The following is a 15,900-nucleotide window of genomic DNA, read 5'->3' on the forward strand; positions in this document are numbered from 1 at the left end:
GGAAACAAATACCTGGAACTGTGACACATCAGTCACCAGGTGACTTCCTGGTTGCCTGGGTTTTTATGTTAGTTGACGATTCCTGGAGCAGATGGGAAACCCGGGTGGATAGGCCGTTAGCACCTCTTAGGCGCTCACTGCACCATGCTAGTCCACTTGCCACGTATTTGTTTTCCACGCTCTCCTATCATCAGGATGAAAGGGGAAATTGGCATAGCAGAGGTTGTTTGTCCTTACATGTCTCTCCACACCAGGAAAGCTACTCTTCTGGGCCACCTGTTTGGGGTTCTATGTGGTTGTCCCGGACAGAAAGGAAAAAATAGAAAACAAAATTAACACTCATTTGGATTAAAAGTAATTTAAAATCCATGCATGTCCGTTTTGATGGGCAGCAGCTCAATTCCCAAATAATGGGACAGAGAACCACTTATTCAAAAATATTTATTGAGTGCTCGTTTCATAAGCAAGATTCCATGTTAGGTACTCTCAGGCAGGGGTACAGAGATTAATGAAGCTAGACCCCGCTTTTCAGGAATTTGGAGTTTAAAAAAATGAGATAAGAATCAAGTATCCATAATTTGTATAAAAAGGAAACATTAATAATACTCCATGAGAAGTGCAGATAACGATATTATCTGATGTTCTTTATGCATACAGTGTGAATCTCAACGAGTAGCAAATAGGCTTTAAGAGGACATAGTCATAAAAGAAGGGGAGGGAGTTGATTTTTAAAACAAAAACAAATATTTGGTAGCAGTCACTCCTGATCTGCCAGGCTCTCACCCTGATGCCTTCCATGTTGGTGCAAGCCTGACCCAGTTTGACAGCCATAGTCCCTCTGTCACTATGGCCAAGCTCAGCCTCAGGCGTTCAGGAGGATGCAGTCAGATGGAATTGCCATCCCCAACACTTCCATCGTGCTCACCATCGTGGCGTTACTGTCGCCGTGGACATGCTACTTTCCTGGCCACCCCTCGCTTTGCAAGATCATTTTGTAATGACTTCTCACTGTCATGTGGGGTGTTGGTTAAGGATATTACCCTTGTTTTAGAGTTGAGGCAACAGTTCTGTTCCAAACTTCTGGAAGGGGTTTCAATTCTATATACAGCGACTTTTAAACTTCTTTGTAGCTGTCGAACATTTTCATTCCAGCACAACCTGGGTACCTGAGAGGAAAGTAGACTTGCCTCACCCTGAAGCCGGCTAAGCTCACACGTGTACCCAGAGCCACTGTCCCCCACACCCTCTCAAGGATCTCCTTGGGATCCCCAAGGACTCCAGGGAACCCAGTTTGAAAGCCTTCTTTGATTATACAAACCTCCATCTATTTTTGACTGATGGAGGCACTTCTCACCAGGCAGTGGTACCTGGCTTAACAGAGAAACAAGGGAGCAGCCGTTAAATAATAAAAGAGCGGAGCCTGAAGGATCTGCTCCGACTGTTTCTTCTGGGTTTAATTTTCAGGGGAATGTTCATCTATAGAGAAATGCCAGCTGTTTGTGTTCTCTTAAGGAAGCAGAAAAGGATGGGTGAGGTTAATCAGCAAAAAGAATGTTTCTGGAAAAGAAGTTGGGGGGGCAGAGGAACACATTACACGTGTTGGTAACAGAATCTTTTTTTTTTTTTTTTTTTTGAGATGGAGTTTCACTCTGTCGCCCAGGCTGGAGTGCAATGGCACGATCTTGGCTTACTGCAACCTCCGCCTCCCGGGTTCCGGCAATTCTCCTGCCTCAGACTCTCAAGTTGCTGGGATTACAGGCGTGTGCCACCATGCCCAGCTAATTTTTTGTATTTTTAGTAGAGATGCACTGTCACCATGTTGGCCAAGCTAGTCTCGAACTCCTGACCTCAGGTGATTCCCCCACCTCGGCCTCCCAAAGTGCTGACATTACAGGCATGGGCCACCATACCCAGCCCACAGAATCATCTTTGAGGATCTTTTCAAGATTGGGTCAGGCACCAGAAAACTCAGGGGTGAGTTCTTTTCCAAAGTTAATCAGGAAAGTGTCCTGCACTTGTCTTAGTTTAGGACAAGATCCCCTGCAATTAAAGATTGAAGAGCCATGATCAGAGTTGAATATTGTAATCCCACAAAACTTACAAAAACATTGCTTTACTCATATTGATGTATATACAATAGATGTTTCATCTACACAGATTATCTGTACTTGGCAAAAAAAAAAAACTATCGCACATGAATGGAATTTATTGTCATCCCCTCCCACTTGTGAATTCCCTTTGTAGGAAATGCTAACGTGTGTGAATTTATTTCATACGTATCTTTTTGTTAACCTTGAAAATATTTTCGTTCTCATATTCTTACATTGCAACCCATTCTTGTCAGGGATTGCTAAAAAGGGAACTTGAGTCTAGAATTAGAAAAGTTAAAGTTAGATAACAAGGGTTGGAATGGGATTTGAAGTGGAAATCTCAACTCCATGCCTACTAACTAGGTAAGCTTGGTCATGGTTCTTAGCCTGTCTCGCCTCAGATTGCTCATCTGTACAGTGGAGCTAATGAGAGTGAAATGAGAAGGTACCAAGCACATAAGAAGCAGTCCATGGATGGTAGCTATTAGTGAGTGGGAGGGGCACTCCACAGGAAGGCGAAGGCAGTGAATGCCGGCCTTGACACTGCCTGGTTTCCGTATGCCTGCCCTCCATGCTTCTGCCCCCAGCCCGAGGGGCCTGGAATAACACACTCATAGGTTCAGTTTCTTTGCCTCCAACTCTAAAGGAACACGTTGCTTGCTCCAAAAAGCCCGAGGGTTGTGGATGACTAGACCAGCCACCGCCACTGGGACTGTTTTAAAGGGCAAAGAGGGCTGGGCTCTGACAAGCCAGGCTGAGAGCCCTCAGGAAACTGGTGCCACAAAATCTGGGCACAGTCCCCTCTGTCTCGTAGATGCTTACACATGCAGTCTAAAGTATAAAAGGGCAAACTTAGTTAATCTTAGACTGACGAGGGCAGTGTGGAGAGAGGCAGAAGGTCCTAGATTCCTGACAAAGGGCAGAGATGAGTCTGGAATAAAAGCAACTTCTGTTCCATTCTGTATCTCATTAGGATAGTGATATTGCCACACTTCAAGCGAATTCTCTCCTTTTTTTTTTTTTTTTGTAGAGACAGAGTCTCACTATGTTGCCCAGGCTGGTCTTGAACACCTGGGCTCAAGCAGTCCTCTTGCCTTGGCCTCTCCAAGTGCTAGGATTACAGGCATGAGCTGCCACGCCCGGCCTTATTCTCTCCCTGACTTCTTATATATTTGTCCCTGTGCTGTTTCTACATCTGTTTCTCAGTCTGGAGGGCTTTGAGGTTATGCAGACAGGCACAAAACCCCTCTGTTTCTTACTAGCTTTATAACAGTTTCTTCATCTGAGGCCAGGCGCAGTGGCTCATGTATGTAATCCCAATATTTCGGAAGGCAGAAGTGAGAGAATAACTTGAGCCCAGGAATTCGAGAGCAGCCTTGGCAACATAGCCAGACCCCATTCTCCACCAAAAGGGAAAAAAAAAAAATCTCATCTAAGAAAGGCAGATGCTAGTTTACTCACCTAAGGTGGCTGGAATAAGAAATGTACATTTCATGCCTGGCACATAGTAAGGACTGAATTAAGGTCAAATAGTAAGGAATGAATCAAGGTCAATTGCCCTCTGCTCTCTTCCTCAACGCACTCAGACAAACTAATGCTCTGCTTCCTCAAAGTAGTAAGGTAGGACTTTCTCTGCATTTCCCTGAGTTGAACTGGACAAGACCCGTCATCCTATGCTTTGACTTTAGACCAGACTGGTGGGCAGATGGGGGACAGGTGATGTAGTATGGAGGGAGAAAGAGTGAATGGCAACTAAACAAACTTGAGTGACTGTGTCAACACCTTCCTGTGACTCATTGCCCCATTCCCCATCACTCCTCACCCAAGCCTTGCTTTTTCCGAGACCCAAGCTGGTTCCAGTGAACTTCTTCCCTCCAGGTATCATCCTGGAGTGCGGCAATCAGAGCTAACAGGTCCGGAAAGCATCCACCACTGTATCACCTCCAGGAGGCTGAATGCACCCTGAGGGCAATGAGCCCGAAAGGAAGTGGTGCGGAGCTCCCTCCTCCTGGTGTGTGTGCACACACGAGCACACCATCATGCGTCCCTGTTTGTCCCTTTGCTCCCACAGCTAGTTGTGGGCTAGAGCACAGCTTCCACGCTCAGCTTACTCCCCAGGAATATTCCATTCATCTCCTCTTTTATCTGGCAATTATTATAGAGTGTTTCAGCTGGTTTTCTTCTTAATTACACTGCTTTTTTTGTTGTTATTATTGTTTTAAGACAGAATCTCCCTCCTGTCGCCCAAGCTGGAGAGCAGTGTCATGATCTCAGCTCATGACAACCTCCACCTCCCGGGTTCAAGTGATTTTCCTGCCTCAGCCTCTCTAGTAGCTGGGATTACAAGCGCCTACCACCATAGGCTGGCTAATTTTTGTATTTTTAGTAGAGATGGGGTTTCTCCATGTTGGCCAGGCTGGTCTCGAACTCCTGACCTCAGGTGATCCACCCACCTCAGCCTCCCAAAGGGCTGGGATTACAGGCATGAGCCACAGCGCTCAGCCTGCATTTTTAAAAATCAGAGTAAGATAGGCACATAGTTCAAAAATTAAATTGTGCTTAAATAATGAAATGAATGAAAACAGTTTCTGCCATCCTGGAACATGTCTTTGCTCTTTCTGTGTTCAAACGCCTGTTTCCTGGATCCAAGTGACTGCCTCCTTCTTAGTTTGCACCTTTAAATTTTGATGGAGTACCTCCTCCATTAGCTTCCTGTGAAAAGATGTGTGAGAGGTCAATATTTAGAATCCTTGCACACTTGAAAATATTTTTATTCTACTCTCACACTTAAATTGATAATCTATCTGAGTATATGACTGGATTGAAAATCATTTCCCTGGCCGGGCGCGGTGGCTCAAGCCTGTAATCCCAGCACTTTGGGAGGCCGAGGCGGGCGGATCACAAGGTCAGGAGATCGAGACCACAGTGAAACCCCGTCTCTACTAAAAATACAAAAAATTAGCCGGGCGCGGTGGCGGGCGCCTGTAGTCCCAGCTACTCAGGAGGCTGAGGCAGGAGAATGGCGGGAACCCGGGAGGCAGAGCTTGCAGTGAGCCGAGATCACGCCACTGCACTTCAGCCTGGGCAACAGCGTGAGACTCCGTCTCAAAAAAAAAAAAAAAAAAAAAAAAAGAAAATCATTTCCCTGCAGAATTTTGAAGACATTTTTTCATTGATTTATAGCATTGAAAATTTTATCAAGAAGTTTAATATTATTCTGATTATCATTTCTTTGCACACATCCAGTTTCTTACTCTGAAGCCTGGGGGCTGTGAAAGTTCACACAGTAGTCACTCTTTTTTTTTAAGACAAGGTTACACTCTGTAACCCAGGCTGGAGTGCAGTGGTACAATCATAGCTTATCCCAGCTTCAAACTCCTGGCTTCAAATGATCCTCCTACCTCAGTCTCTCAAGTACCTGGGACTACAGGTACAAGCCTCTGCCCCTGGCTAATCTTTTTATTTTTTTACAGAGACAGGGTCTTGCTGTGTTGCCCAGGCTGGTCTTGAATATCTGGGCTCAAGCAATCTCCTCAGCCTCCCAAAGTGCTGGGATTACAGATGTGAACCACTACACCCAGCTGATCACTCTTGATGTAGCTCATTTTCTTTCATTGTACTGGGTACTCAGTAGCTCATTCAATCTGGAGATACTTTTCCTCTTCTGGGATATTTTCCTGTGTTACATCTTAGATGATTTTCTCCCCACTATTGTCTTTATTCTTTCTTTCTTGACTTTCTATTAATTGGATGTTGGACCTTTAGCTCTCTTACCTCTTTTTGTCTCTTAATCTCCTTGTTCTACTTTCTGAAATATTTTCTTTGACTTTATCTTCAAAAATGATATTTTAAATCATTCATGATGCTTTCCTATTTTTTAGGATCTGGTTCTCTTTATCTGGTTGTTTCTTACACTATACCACGATCGTTTTTCAGAGGCAATAACATCCTAATATCTTTGAAGATAGGTTTTTTAGTTTTTTCTCTTTCCATCATCATCTTAGTTTTTTCCAGGTTTGTTTCCTTTCTGTGTTCATGTCTTTGATGTGTGGTTGGGCAGCCTCACACTGGAGATGCTCCGGCAGTGTTGGGCCATCCCTAACCATGCACATTTAGAAGAGAGGCTCTAACAGCCTAATTGGAAGTCTGTGTGGGAGATTGTCAGTCACAATTTTCTGATCACCATTCAGCCTTTTGTTTAAGGATTTCCAAAGGCAAGATCTGGAAGCCTTCTCTGGGACCATTCAGTTTCTCAAAGATAGAAGCCTGACTGGTGATGTGCCTGGCAGTAGGCATTCTGGAAGTCCTGACTAGAAATGGCCCACAGTTCCCCTGTGTCCAGCCCTGTGCCTCACTCCTACTCTGTGCTGAGCCTGATGGCCCCGTATCTAGAATCTCTCCAGTTCAACTTCTCTGGCAAGTAAACCTTTGCTCTCTTGTTAGCAAGTTTATTGTCGTTGGCCGGGTGCGATGGCTCACGCCTGTAATCCTAGCACTTTGGGAGGCTGGGGCGGGCAGATCACTTGAGGCCAGGAATTCGAGACCAGCCTGGCCAACATGGTGAAACCCTGCCTCTACTAAAAGTACAAAAATAAGCTGGGTGTGGTGGCACGCGCCTGTGATCCCAGCTACTTGGTAGGCTGAGGCAGGAGAATTGCTTGAACCTGGGAGGCAGAGGTTGCAGTGAGCTGAGACAGTACCACTGCACTCCAGCCTGGGCGACAAAGCGAGACTCCAGAAAGTTTATTGGGGTACCGAAGAGGGTGTACTGGCAGAAATGGTGATAACTCATCATCTGGTTGTGTGAGGTGGTAGACATGACCTTTAGGTCTAATTGCTATGTATTAAGACCTTCAACTCTCAAGCTGTATTTAGTCCTCACCTCACCTATGACTTCTGCTGCTCTAGGAATGTCCTAGAGGTGCCCAGCTTCTTGGAGGTTCTACAGTAGGTCAGTTCCTTTCCCGTTAGTTAATACTTCTCTGGCCACATCCTGTTTTCTTAATATTAAAATCTCATATGTTTGTATCAGTTAGGATGCTTCAGGTGCAAGTAGCAGAAAACATAGACTACCATCCATTTAAATAATTAGGAAACTTATTGCGTGCTACATGAGGTCCCGAGGTGGAGGAGCACCAGTCCCCAACCATCAGAGAGTGACTCGCCTTCACGGCCCTTCTTTTATTCCACCCTCCTCAGTCTTTTGGCTTCATCCTCAAATCCTGTAGCAAAGCAGCTGTAGCAATTCCAGGCACATGTAGATATAACAAGGTCCAGATGAAGCTGAGGACCACCTTTCCTGTGTGTCTCTTTTTTCTTAATAAACTTTATGTTTTAGAGGAGTTTTAGTTTCCCAGCAAAACTGAGCAAAGTTGAGCAGAAGGTATACATGTTTCCTATATACCTCCTGCCCACACATGCATAGCCTCTGCCACTATCAACATCCCCCACCAGAGCCTTGTGTCTCTTTTTTTTTTTTCTTTTTTGAGACAGGGTCTCACTCTGTCCCCCAGACTGGAGTGCAGTGGCATGATCTCAGTGCAACCTCTGCCTCCCAGGCTCAAGCAAACCTCCCACCTCAGCCTCCCAAGTAGCTGGGACTATAGATTCCTGCCACCATGCCTGGCTACTTTTTGCACTTTTTGTAGAGATGGTGCTTCACCATGTTCCCCAGGCTGGATGCCTCCTTTTTGAAGTGAGAAAAAGCATTCCAAAAGCCTTCTACCACAAAAAATAATTTTAAAAAAATTTCTCATGTCCTTTTCTAAACCAATCATTAGCAAGCAAAATGAAAGAGATTCCTGTTATTGGTTTAGGAGTTAAATTGATGTTAGAAAGTCATCATCGTAACTATCACATTTCTGCTGATCTCATTGTTCTTTAAAGCTAATGCCTTTTTTATCTCTTTACTGTTATTTTAGTAAGATTTTGGAAGAGAGAAGAGAGAAATATGTGTGATCTATCTGCCCTGTTTGACAGGAAGTTCTTCACATTTCCATGCTCATGGCAGCATTATGGCCAAGATATGGAAACAACCTAAGTGTTCATTGAGGGATGAATGAAGATATATATATATAAAATTTCAGCCTGGTGCAGTGGCTCACGCCTGTAATCCCACCACTTTGGGAGGCTGAGGTGGGCAGATCACTTGAGGTCAAGAGTTCAAGACTAGCCTGGCCAACATGGTGAAACCCTGTCTCTACTAAAAATACAAAAATTAGCCAGATGTGGTGGTGCATGCCTGTAATCCCAGCTGCTTTGGAGGCTGAGGTAGGAGAATCACTTGAACCTGGGAGGCAGAGGTTGCAGTGAGCCAAGATTGCACCACTGTACTCCAGCCTGGGTGAAAAAGTGAGACTCTGTCGCAAAAAAAAAAAAGAAAGAAAGAAAGAAAGAAAGAAATTAGCCGAGCATGGTCGCATGTGCCTGTAATCCCAGCTACTCAGGAGGCTGAGGCACGAGAATTGCTTGCTTGAACCTGGAAGGCGGAGGTTACACTGCACTCCAGCCTGGGCGAAGGAGTGAGACTGTGTCTCAAAAAAAACAATAATAAGGCTGGGCACAGTGGCCTACACCTGTAATCCCAGCACTTTGGGAGGCTAAGGCGGGTGGATCACTTGAGGTCAGGAGTTTGAGACCAGTCTAGTTAACATGGCTTAATCCCATCTCTACTAAAAATACAAAAAAATAAGCTGGGCGTGGTGGTGGGCGCCTGTAATCCCAGCTACTCAGAAGGCTGAGGCAAGAGAATCACTTGAACCTGGAAAGCAGAGGTTGCAGTGAGCCAAGATCACACCACTGCACTCCAGCCTGGGTGACAGAGGGAGACTCCATCTCCAAAATAAATAAATAACAATAATAATAATAATAATACATGTATATATATATAGAAGGAAATATTATTTAACAATAAAAAAGAAGGAAATCCTGTCATTTTCTACAACGTGAATGAACTTGAGAGCATTATGCTAAGTAAATTCAGATACAGAATGACAACTACTGTATGATTTCAGTTACAGGTGGAATCTAAAACAGCCAAATTCACAGAAAGAGAGAGTAGAATGCCGGTTGTTTGGGGCTAAGGGTTGGGAGAAATGGGGAGATATTGGACAACTTTCAGTTACAAGATGAATACGTTCTGGGGATCTAATCTCCAGCATGGTGACTCTAGTTAATAATACTGTATTATGTACTCGAAATTTGCTAAATAAGTAGATCTGAAGCAAATTTCACTGGGCTCAGTGGCTCATGCCTGTAGTCCCAGCTACTTGGGAGGCTGAGGTGGGAAGATCCCATGAGCCCAGGAGTCCCTGTGAATACAGTGAGTGATTGCTCCACCGCACTCCAGCTTGGGAGACAGACAGAGACCGTGTCTCTAAAAAATAAAAATAAAAAATGTTCTCACCATGGAAAAAAAAACTGGTAACTGCGAGGTGACATATGTTAGCTAACTTGTGGTAATTGTTTTACAATGTATGTATATACCAAATCACATTGTATACCTTAAATATATACAATTTTATTTATGTATGATAAGTGTAAGATGTTATACCTCAGTAAAGCCGAAGAAAAATAAAACACCAAAAAATAGGAAGTTCTTTAGTAACTTTCTTACATATACCTGTAGTACTAACTCTATTTTCTTCTTGTTTTTGTTTTTCCTCTTTTTCATTATGAAATTTTTCCCATGTATAGAAAAGTAGAGAGAATAGTATATTGAACACCTACAGGTCTTGTTTTAACAGTTAGTATATTAATATTTTGCAATTATGTTTGCTTCATCTACATTTTTTGATGATGCGTTCTGATGTAAATTGCAAATACCATGGCATTTCACCTCAAACGCCTTCCAAATGCATCTTTAAAAAGTAAAGACAGGACCGGGTGTGGTGGCTCATGCCTGTAATCCCACCACTTTGGAAGGTGGAGGCGGGAAGATCACCTGAGGTCAGGAGTTCGAGACCAGCCTGGCCAACATGGTGAAACCCTGTCTCTACTAAAAATACAAAAATTAGCTGGGCGTAGTGGCGCATGCCTGTTAGTCCCAGCTACTCGGCAGGCTAAGGCAGGAGAATCACTTAAACCTGGGAGGTGGAGGTTGCACTGAGCTGAGGTCGCACCACTGCACTCCAGCCTGGGCAACAGAGCAATACTCTGTCTAAAAAAAAAAGAAAGAAAGACAAGCCTAGCACAGTGGCTCACACGTGCAATCCCAACACTTTGGGAGGCCGAGCAAGGAGGATCATTTGAGGCCACGAGTTTGAGACCAGTCTGGGCAACATAAGCAGACCCTGTCTCTGTAAAAAATTTTAAAATGAGCCAGATATTGTGGCACGTGCCTATAGACCAAGCTACTCACAAAGCTGAGGCGGGTGGATCCCCTGAGCCCTGGAGTTTGTGGCTGCAGTAAGCCATGATCATGCTACTGCACTCCAGCCTGGGTGACAGAACAAGATCCTCTCTCTAAAAAATAAAAATAAATACATAAAAAGAAAGGCAATTCCCTACGTAACCATGATGCTGTTATCACACTTAATCTATCTCCTGCAGGATAAGGAGGACCTATCATGATGGAGAGGGCTTCATAGAGAGAGAGCCTGTTAGAAAGTTTGGAAACAAATCTTCATCAATAGAAGATTTGTTAAGTAAATTGTGATATATTCATACTATGGATTACTGGGGAATATTAAAAATGATACAGTTCTATACATGGAAACACTTCTACAACATCACTAGGTTTTTTAAAAAGCATGTCTCAAAATAGTATGTACTACTCACATTTCATGTTCCGGGTGATCGTGTGATCCAGTTCTTGCTTTAAGATGCATTTGCATGTGTGTGGATGGTAACAAAGTCTGGAAGGATGTAAATTAAAATGCTAATAATACTTGACCTTGGGTGGCAGAGTTATGGACACTGGTTTTTGTTTTTTTTTTATGTTTTAGCTTTATCTAAATTGCTTTATTATTTGGGTCTTCAACCATAAGCACACAATAATGTTGTTGCCCTGCCTGATACAGAAGAGCAGGCATTGAGGAACGTCTGGGGAGACGCGTTCTTTGGCCTGTAGACACTCAGAATAAATGGCAGCTTTGTTTTTATAGTACAGGAAGGTGACAGTCCGTAATAAATTGTCATCCCAACAGAATTCTTATAATGACACTGAAAAACTACATATGGCCTTGTTTTGTTTTGTTTTTATAGTAAAATATACATAACGCAAAATTTACTATTTTTAAGTGTCTAGTGGCATTAAGTACATTCACAATGTTGTGTAGTTATACTGTCATCCATCTCCAGAACTTTCTCATCATCTCCAATTGAAGCTGTATATCCACTAAACACCCCCTCCCTATTCCCCTCTCCTTCCAACTCCTGATAACTCTTGTTCTACTTTCTGTCTGGGTATCTCATATAAGTGGAACCATCCAATATTTGTCCTTCATGTCTGGCTTATTTCATTTAGTATGATGCTTTCAAGTGTCATTTGTATAGTAGCAGAATTTCATTCCTTTTTAAGGCTTTCATAATATTCCATTGAATGAATATACCATATTTTGTCTTGTCATCTGCTGATGGACATTTGGGTTGTTTTCACGTTTGTGGTTTTTTTTTTTAAGTGATTATACTTTTGGAATCTGTTTTAAGTTCAAGCATTGGAGACCTGAAAAGATTTCAAAGCAACAAATATCCAGGGTGAAAATAAGAGAGAGGGGAGACAGATCAGCAGTGCTGCTTCATAAGACTCGAAGGAGCAACTTTCGAAGCAGAAAGCAGAAAAACAATCTTTTTTTCTCCTTCTTTTTCTCCCTATCTTTGTCACCTCTCCCTGCTCAATCACCTGATGGAAGTGGAGAAGTAGTAAAAACTAGTAACAGTTAACTGTGACTATTCCTCATCTAACTCTTCTGCTAATGTGGATGTGTTTGATTTTGGTTTTGCCTTGTGTTGTTTTGTTTTTTACTGCCTAAGAAGCAGGTAATTCTACCTCTTATTGTGATATTGCTTTTTGTAAGCTTAACCATAATTAAGATGCCATCTGTTGGGTTGTTTTATACACACACAGAATTCATTCATTCGTTCACTGAAAAAAATATCTCTTTAGCACCTACTGTGAGCCAATCATGCCCCACAGTGCGTAAAAGGGCTTGTCAAAAAGTAAATTGAAGCTGTGCGCGGTGGCTCACGCCTGTAATCGCAGCACTTTGGGAGGCTGAGGTGGGCAGATCGCCTGAGGTCAGGAGTTCAAGACCAGCCTGGCCAACATGGTGAAACCCTGTCTCCACTAAAAATACAAAAATTAGCCAGGCGGCCGGGCGCGGTGGCTCAAGCCTATAATCTCAGCACTTTGGGAGGCCGAGATGGGCGGATCACGAGGTCAGGAGATCGAGAGACGATCCCGGCTAACACGGTGAAACCCCGTCTCTACTAAAAAATACAAAAAAATAGCCGGGCGAGGTGGCGGGCGCCTGTAGTCCCAGCTACTCGGGAGGCTGAGGCAGGAGAATGGCGTAAACCCGGGAGGCGGAGCTTGCAGTGAGCTGAGATCCGGCCACTGCACTCCAGCCTGGGTGACAGAGCAAGACTCCGTCTCAAAAAAAAAAAAAAAAAAAATTAGCCAGGCATGGTGGCGGGCACCTGTAATCCCAGCTACTCGGGAGGCTGAGGCAGGAGAATCGCTTGAACCTGGGAGATGGAGGTTGCAGTGAGCAGAGATCACACCACTGTACTCTAGCCTGGGTGATAGACTAAGAGTGTCTCGTAAATAAATAAAAAATGTAAATTGAAACAGTCATCCTCAGAAAATACAATTAAACTACACACAGCTCAATATTAAGTGACAGGCATGGGTGCAGAGTAAGGTACTAATGAGTGGCCCATCACCAGGACAAAACTTTTTTTCATGTCAGTATAACAACAGTTTCCTAAAATCATAGCTTTGTATCAAAGAACATATGCATAGGACTGTGTTTCTTCATTACTGATATTTTTGGTGATTGCCCTGATCTTGTTTACCTGGTTGATCTTCCTGTCAGTTTCCACTTTCAAAGGAAAGCAATTGTATGGCAAGTATAGCTTACTTACCTGCAAATGAGTGAATACTTGTAACTGAATTCATAGAAGACTGGTGTAGGTTCAGTTCACTTTGTCACGTTCCCATATCTGATGTTCCACTTACACTGTTGGGCTTTCCCATCATTCCTGTCATCTGCCCCAGGGACAGCAGCTGGGGCAGAACTTGACTGGGTCACCGGAGAGAGCTGGTCACTGCAAACCCTTCAGCCTTGATAGTTTTCCCTTATGCAAAGTCACCACCGATGTGCCCTCCCTGAGGTACTGGCGAGGCTAATCAAGCTGTTTTCTTTTTCTTTTTCTTTTTCTTTTTCTTTTTTCTTTTTTTTTTTTTTTTTTTTTTTTGAGATGGAGTCTTGCTCTGTCACCCAGGCTGGAGTGCAGTGGCACAGTCTCAGCTCACTGCAACCTCCACCTCCCGGGTTCAAGAGATTCCCCTGCCTCAGCCTCCTGAGTAGCTGGGACTACAGGCACGCGCCACCACACCTGGCTAGTTTTTTGTATTTTAGTAGAGACGGGGTTTCACCATGTTGGCGAGGATGGTCTCAATTTCCTGACCTCGTCATCTGCCCGCCTCAGCCTCCCAAAGCGCCGGGATTACAGGTGTGAGCCATGGCACCTGGCCATTAACAGGCTGTTTCCTGAGCACCATTAAACTGGGTGGATCTTGTCACCTCAGAAAAGGTTTATTTGGTTTATTTTCTTTGTTCTCCCCTCTTGCCCTTAGACCACCATCTGCAAATAGCATAAGCAGCAGCGCGTCTTCGAATCATAGCGGCCACACTCCAGAGCCCCCACTCCCACCTGTTGGAAGTGACCTCGCCAGCCGACTGTCCAGTGATGAAGGGGAGATGGACGGAGCCGACGAATCCGAGAAGCTAGACTGTCAGTTCTCCACGCACCATCCCAGACCTCTTGCGGTAGGCCTCCTTCTGTTCCTTACTGTGCGTTCTTCGCCTGTGCTTTGCAGACACTTAGGTGATCATACCAAAGGCATGATCCTTCCTAAGACAAGGCTGCCTGTGCAGTGTTTTACAAAAAGACTTACCGTGAGTTTTAACAATTGCCTTAGAAATACCCTTGAACATTACAAAAGGAAAGGAACGGGCTCCCAGCTGATTATAATCCCGAGTACTTCCACATACTACTAAAAAGAAAAAAAGAGGGAAGAATGGATAATCCTAAGTATTTATGGCCGACCTTGAAGCGAGCATGCTTGAGAAATAGTGTTTCTATAAGTGCACTCAGGAGCTGATCCTCTGGCCTTGTCCATCTAAAAATGGAGCCTCTGATGTCCAGGGTTAGCTCAGTTCACCTGCTCTGGAAACCGTCTGTCTTAGCAGCACGTCAGGGGTCAGCCCTTGTTGGTATTCTCCCCTGTTAGTTCTAAGTATTACTGTTGTGTGACCATATGGCACCAGAACTGAGTGTGTGTGTGTGTTGAAGGAAAGAAGAAGCATTTCAGGTCACCATGATTGCTGATTAGTAAAAAGGGCACTTTCTTTCCCCTTCCTTGAATGAGTGCACGCTGACAGTTCAGAAGGTCATGGAAACTAAGGTGGGAAACAGGAGGCATCTGCTGGAGGCTTGTTTATTTTTTGTCTACGAGCACTTGAAAAGGGACTGCCTGGTGCTGCCATTGGAGAGCCGAATGCAGGGGCCTAGAACATGGGACCCCATGGTGGTTTACTCTGGTGCCAGCCTGAGTCCTGCAGGATCAGCTCTGTCTCTAGACTGTGTAAGTGAAATCCATCCTGGCCCGCATCAAGATCAAGTGAATCCCTCTTCCCTCCTCTCTGTGTCATGAATGAAGGCCAAGTTCACTTTCTTTCCTGGGGATGATGCTTACCTGTGGCTGAACATCAGCCTGAGACTTTGCCTCTTGATTAGTACAGAAAGTAGTCAGGGACGATTAAGGATGCCTTTGACTGCCAGAAGTAGAACATTCAACTCATCTGGCACAAGAACTAAGGTCATTTAATTATATCACATTGCAGGGAGTGTAGAGGCAGGTGCTCCCAAGCTTGGTTCAGCTTCTCCACGATGTCATGGAGCTGAGGGACAATCTCTACAACTCCCTCTACCTTTCATGCATGGTCCCAGTCCATCAGCTGCAGCTCTGACATTTCATCCTCACCCAGTGGTGTGCTACTCAGGTTGGAAAGGGACAAACAGAAAAGGGGTCTTCTTCCAAGATGCTGCCTTATGTTAGGAAAGAAAATCTTCCTATGAAAACCTCAGCAGACTTCCCCTTATATCTACCAGAAATGGGTCACATGCCCATCCCTAGATCAATTGGCAGCAGAGAAGGAAGGGGTTGCAGTGACGCAGGAGGAACCAGCCATGATTCATCCCAAGGTTCTGGGAGGAGATCGCTTGATTACTGCTCTGTGTCAGATATCAAAATAAAAGTGTGGTTCTGTTTGCAAGGAAAAGACAGAGGTGGGAGTGGGTGGTAGTTGGTGAGGTTGGCAACCAGTAGGGTCTGCCACGGTGGCCCACGCAGTGAGGATCTACAGCTCTGCTGGAGGCGTAACATGCCAGCCAGGAACTGGAACTTCTCAGGGCCTAGCCTCGCATCTGTACAGAATCAGATACACAGGTAGCAAAGACAAAACGGTGCCTCCAGCTCCTGAGTCTGAAAGAAATACAAGGCTCTGCCAAAAGGCCAGACTCTGGAGCACATCGAGACATTTGTTCAGATGACAACCTGCCAGGCTACAGTGGATTCGCTAAA

The 15,900-nt window shown here is 44.4% G+C and overlaps 1 protein-coding gene across 14 annotated transcripts in view; it reads left to right on the top strand.

Annotated features, from left to right (window-relative positions):
- Positions 1-15,900, top strand: part of LOC105475327 (ataxin 7 like 1) — a 272,598-nt gene that overhangs the window by 238,903 nt on the left and 17,795 nt on the right. For all 14 annotated transcript variants that reach the window (XM_011730474.3, XM_011730475.3, XM_071094705.1 and 11 more), the window contains one exon: positions 13,891-14,083. In XM_011730474.3, the coding sequence (XP_011728776.1) occupies positions 13,891-14,083 (193 nt within the window). The remainder of the gene's footprint in view (positions 1-13,890; positions 14,084-15,900) is intronic.

Source organism: Macaca nemestrina, chromosome 4 (assembly GCF_043159975.1).
Source record: "Macaca nemestrina isolate mMacNem1 chromosome 4, mMacNem.hap1, whole genome shotgun sequence".
Taxonomy (NCBI): Eukaryota; Metazoa; Chordata; class Mammalia; order Primates; family Cercopithecidae; genus Macaca; species Macaca nemestrina.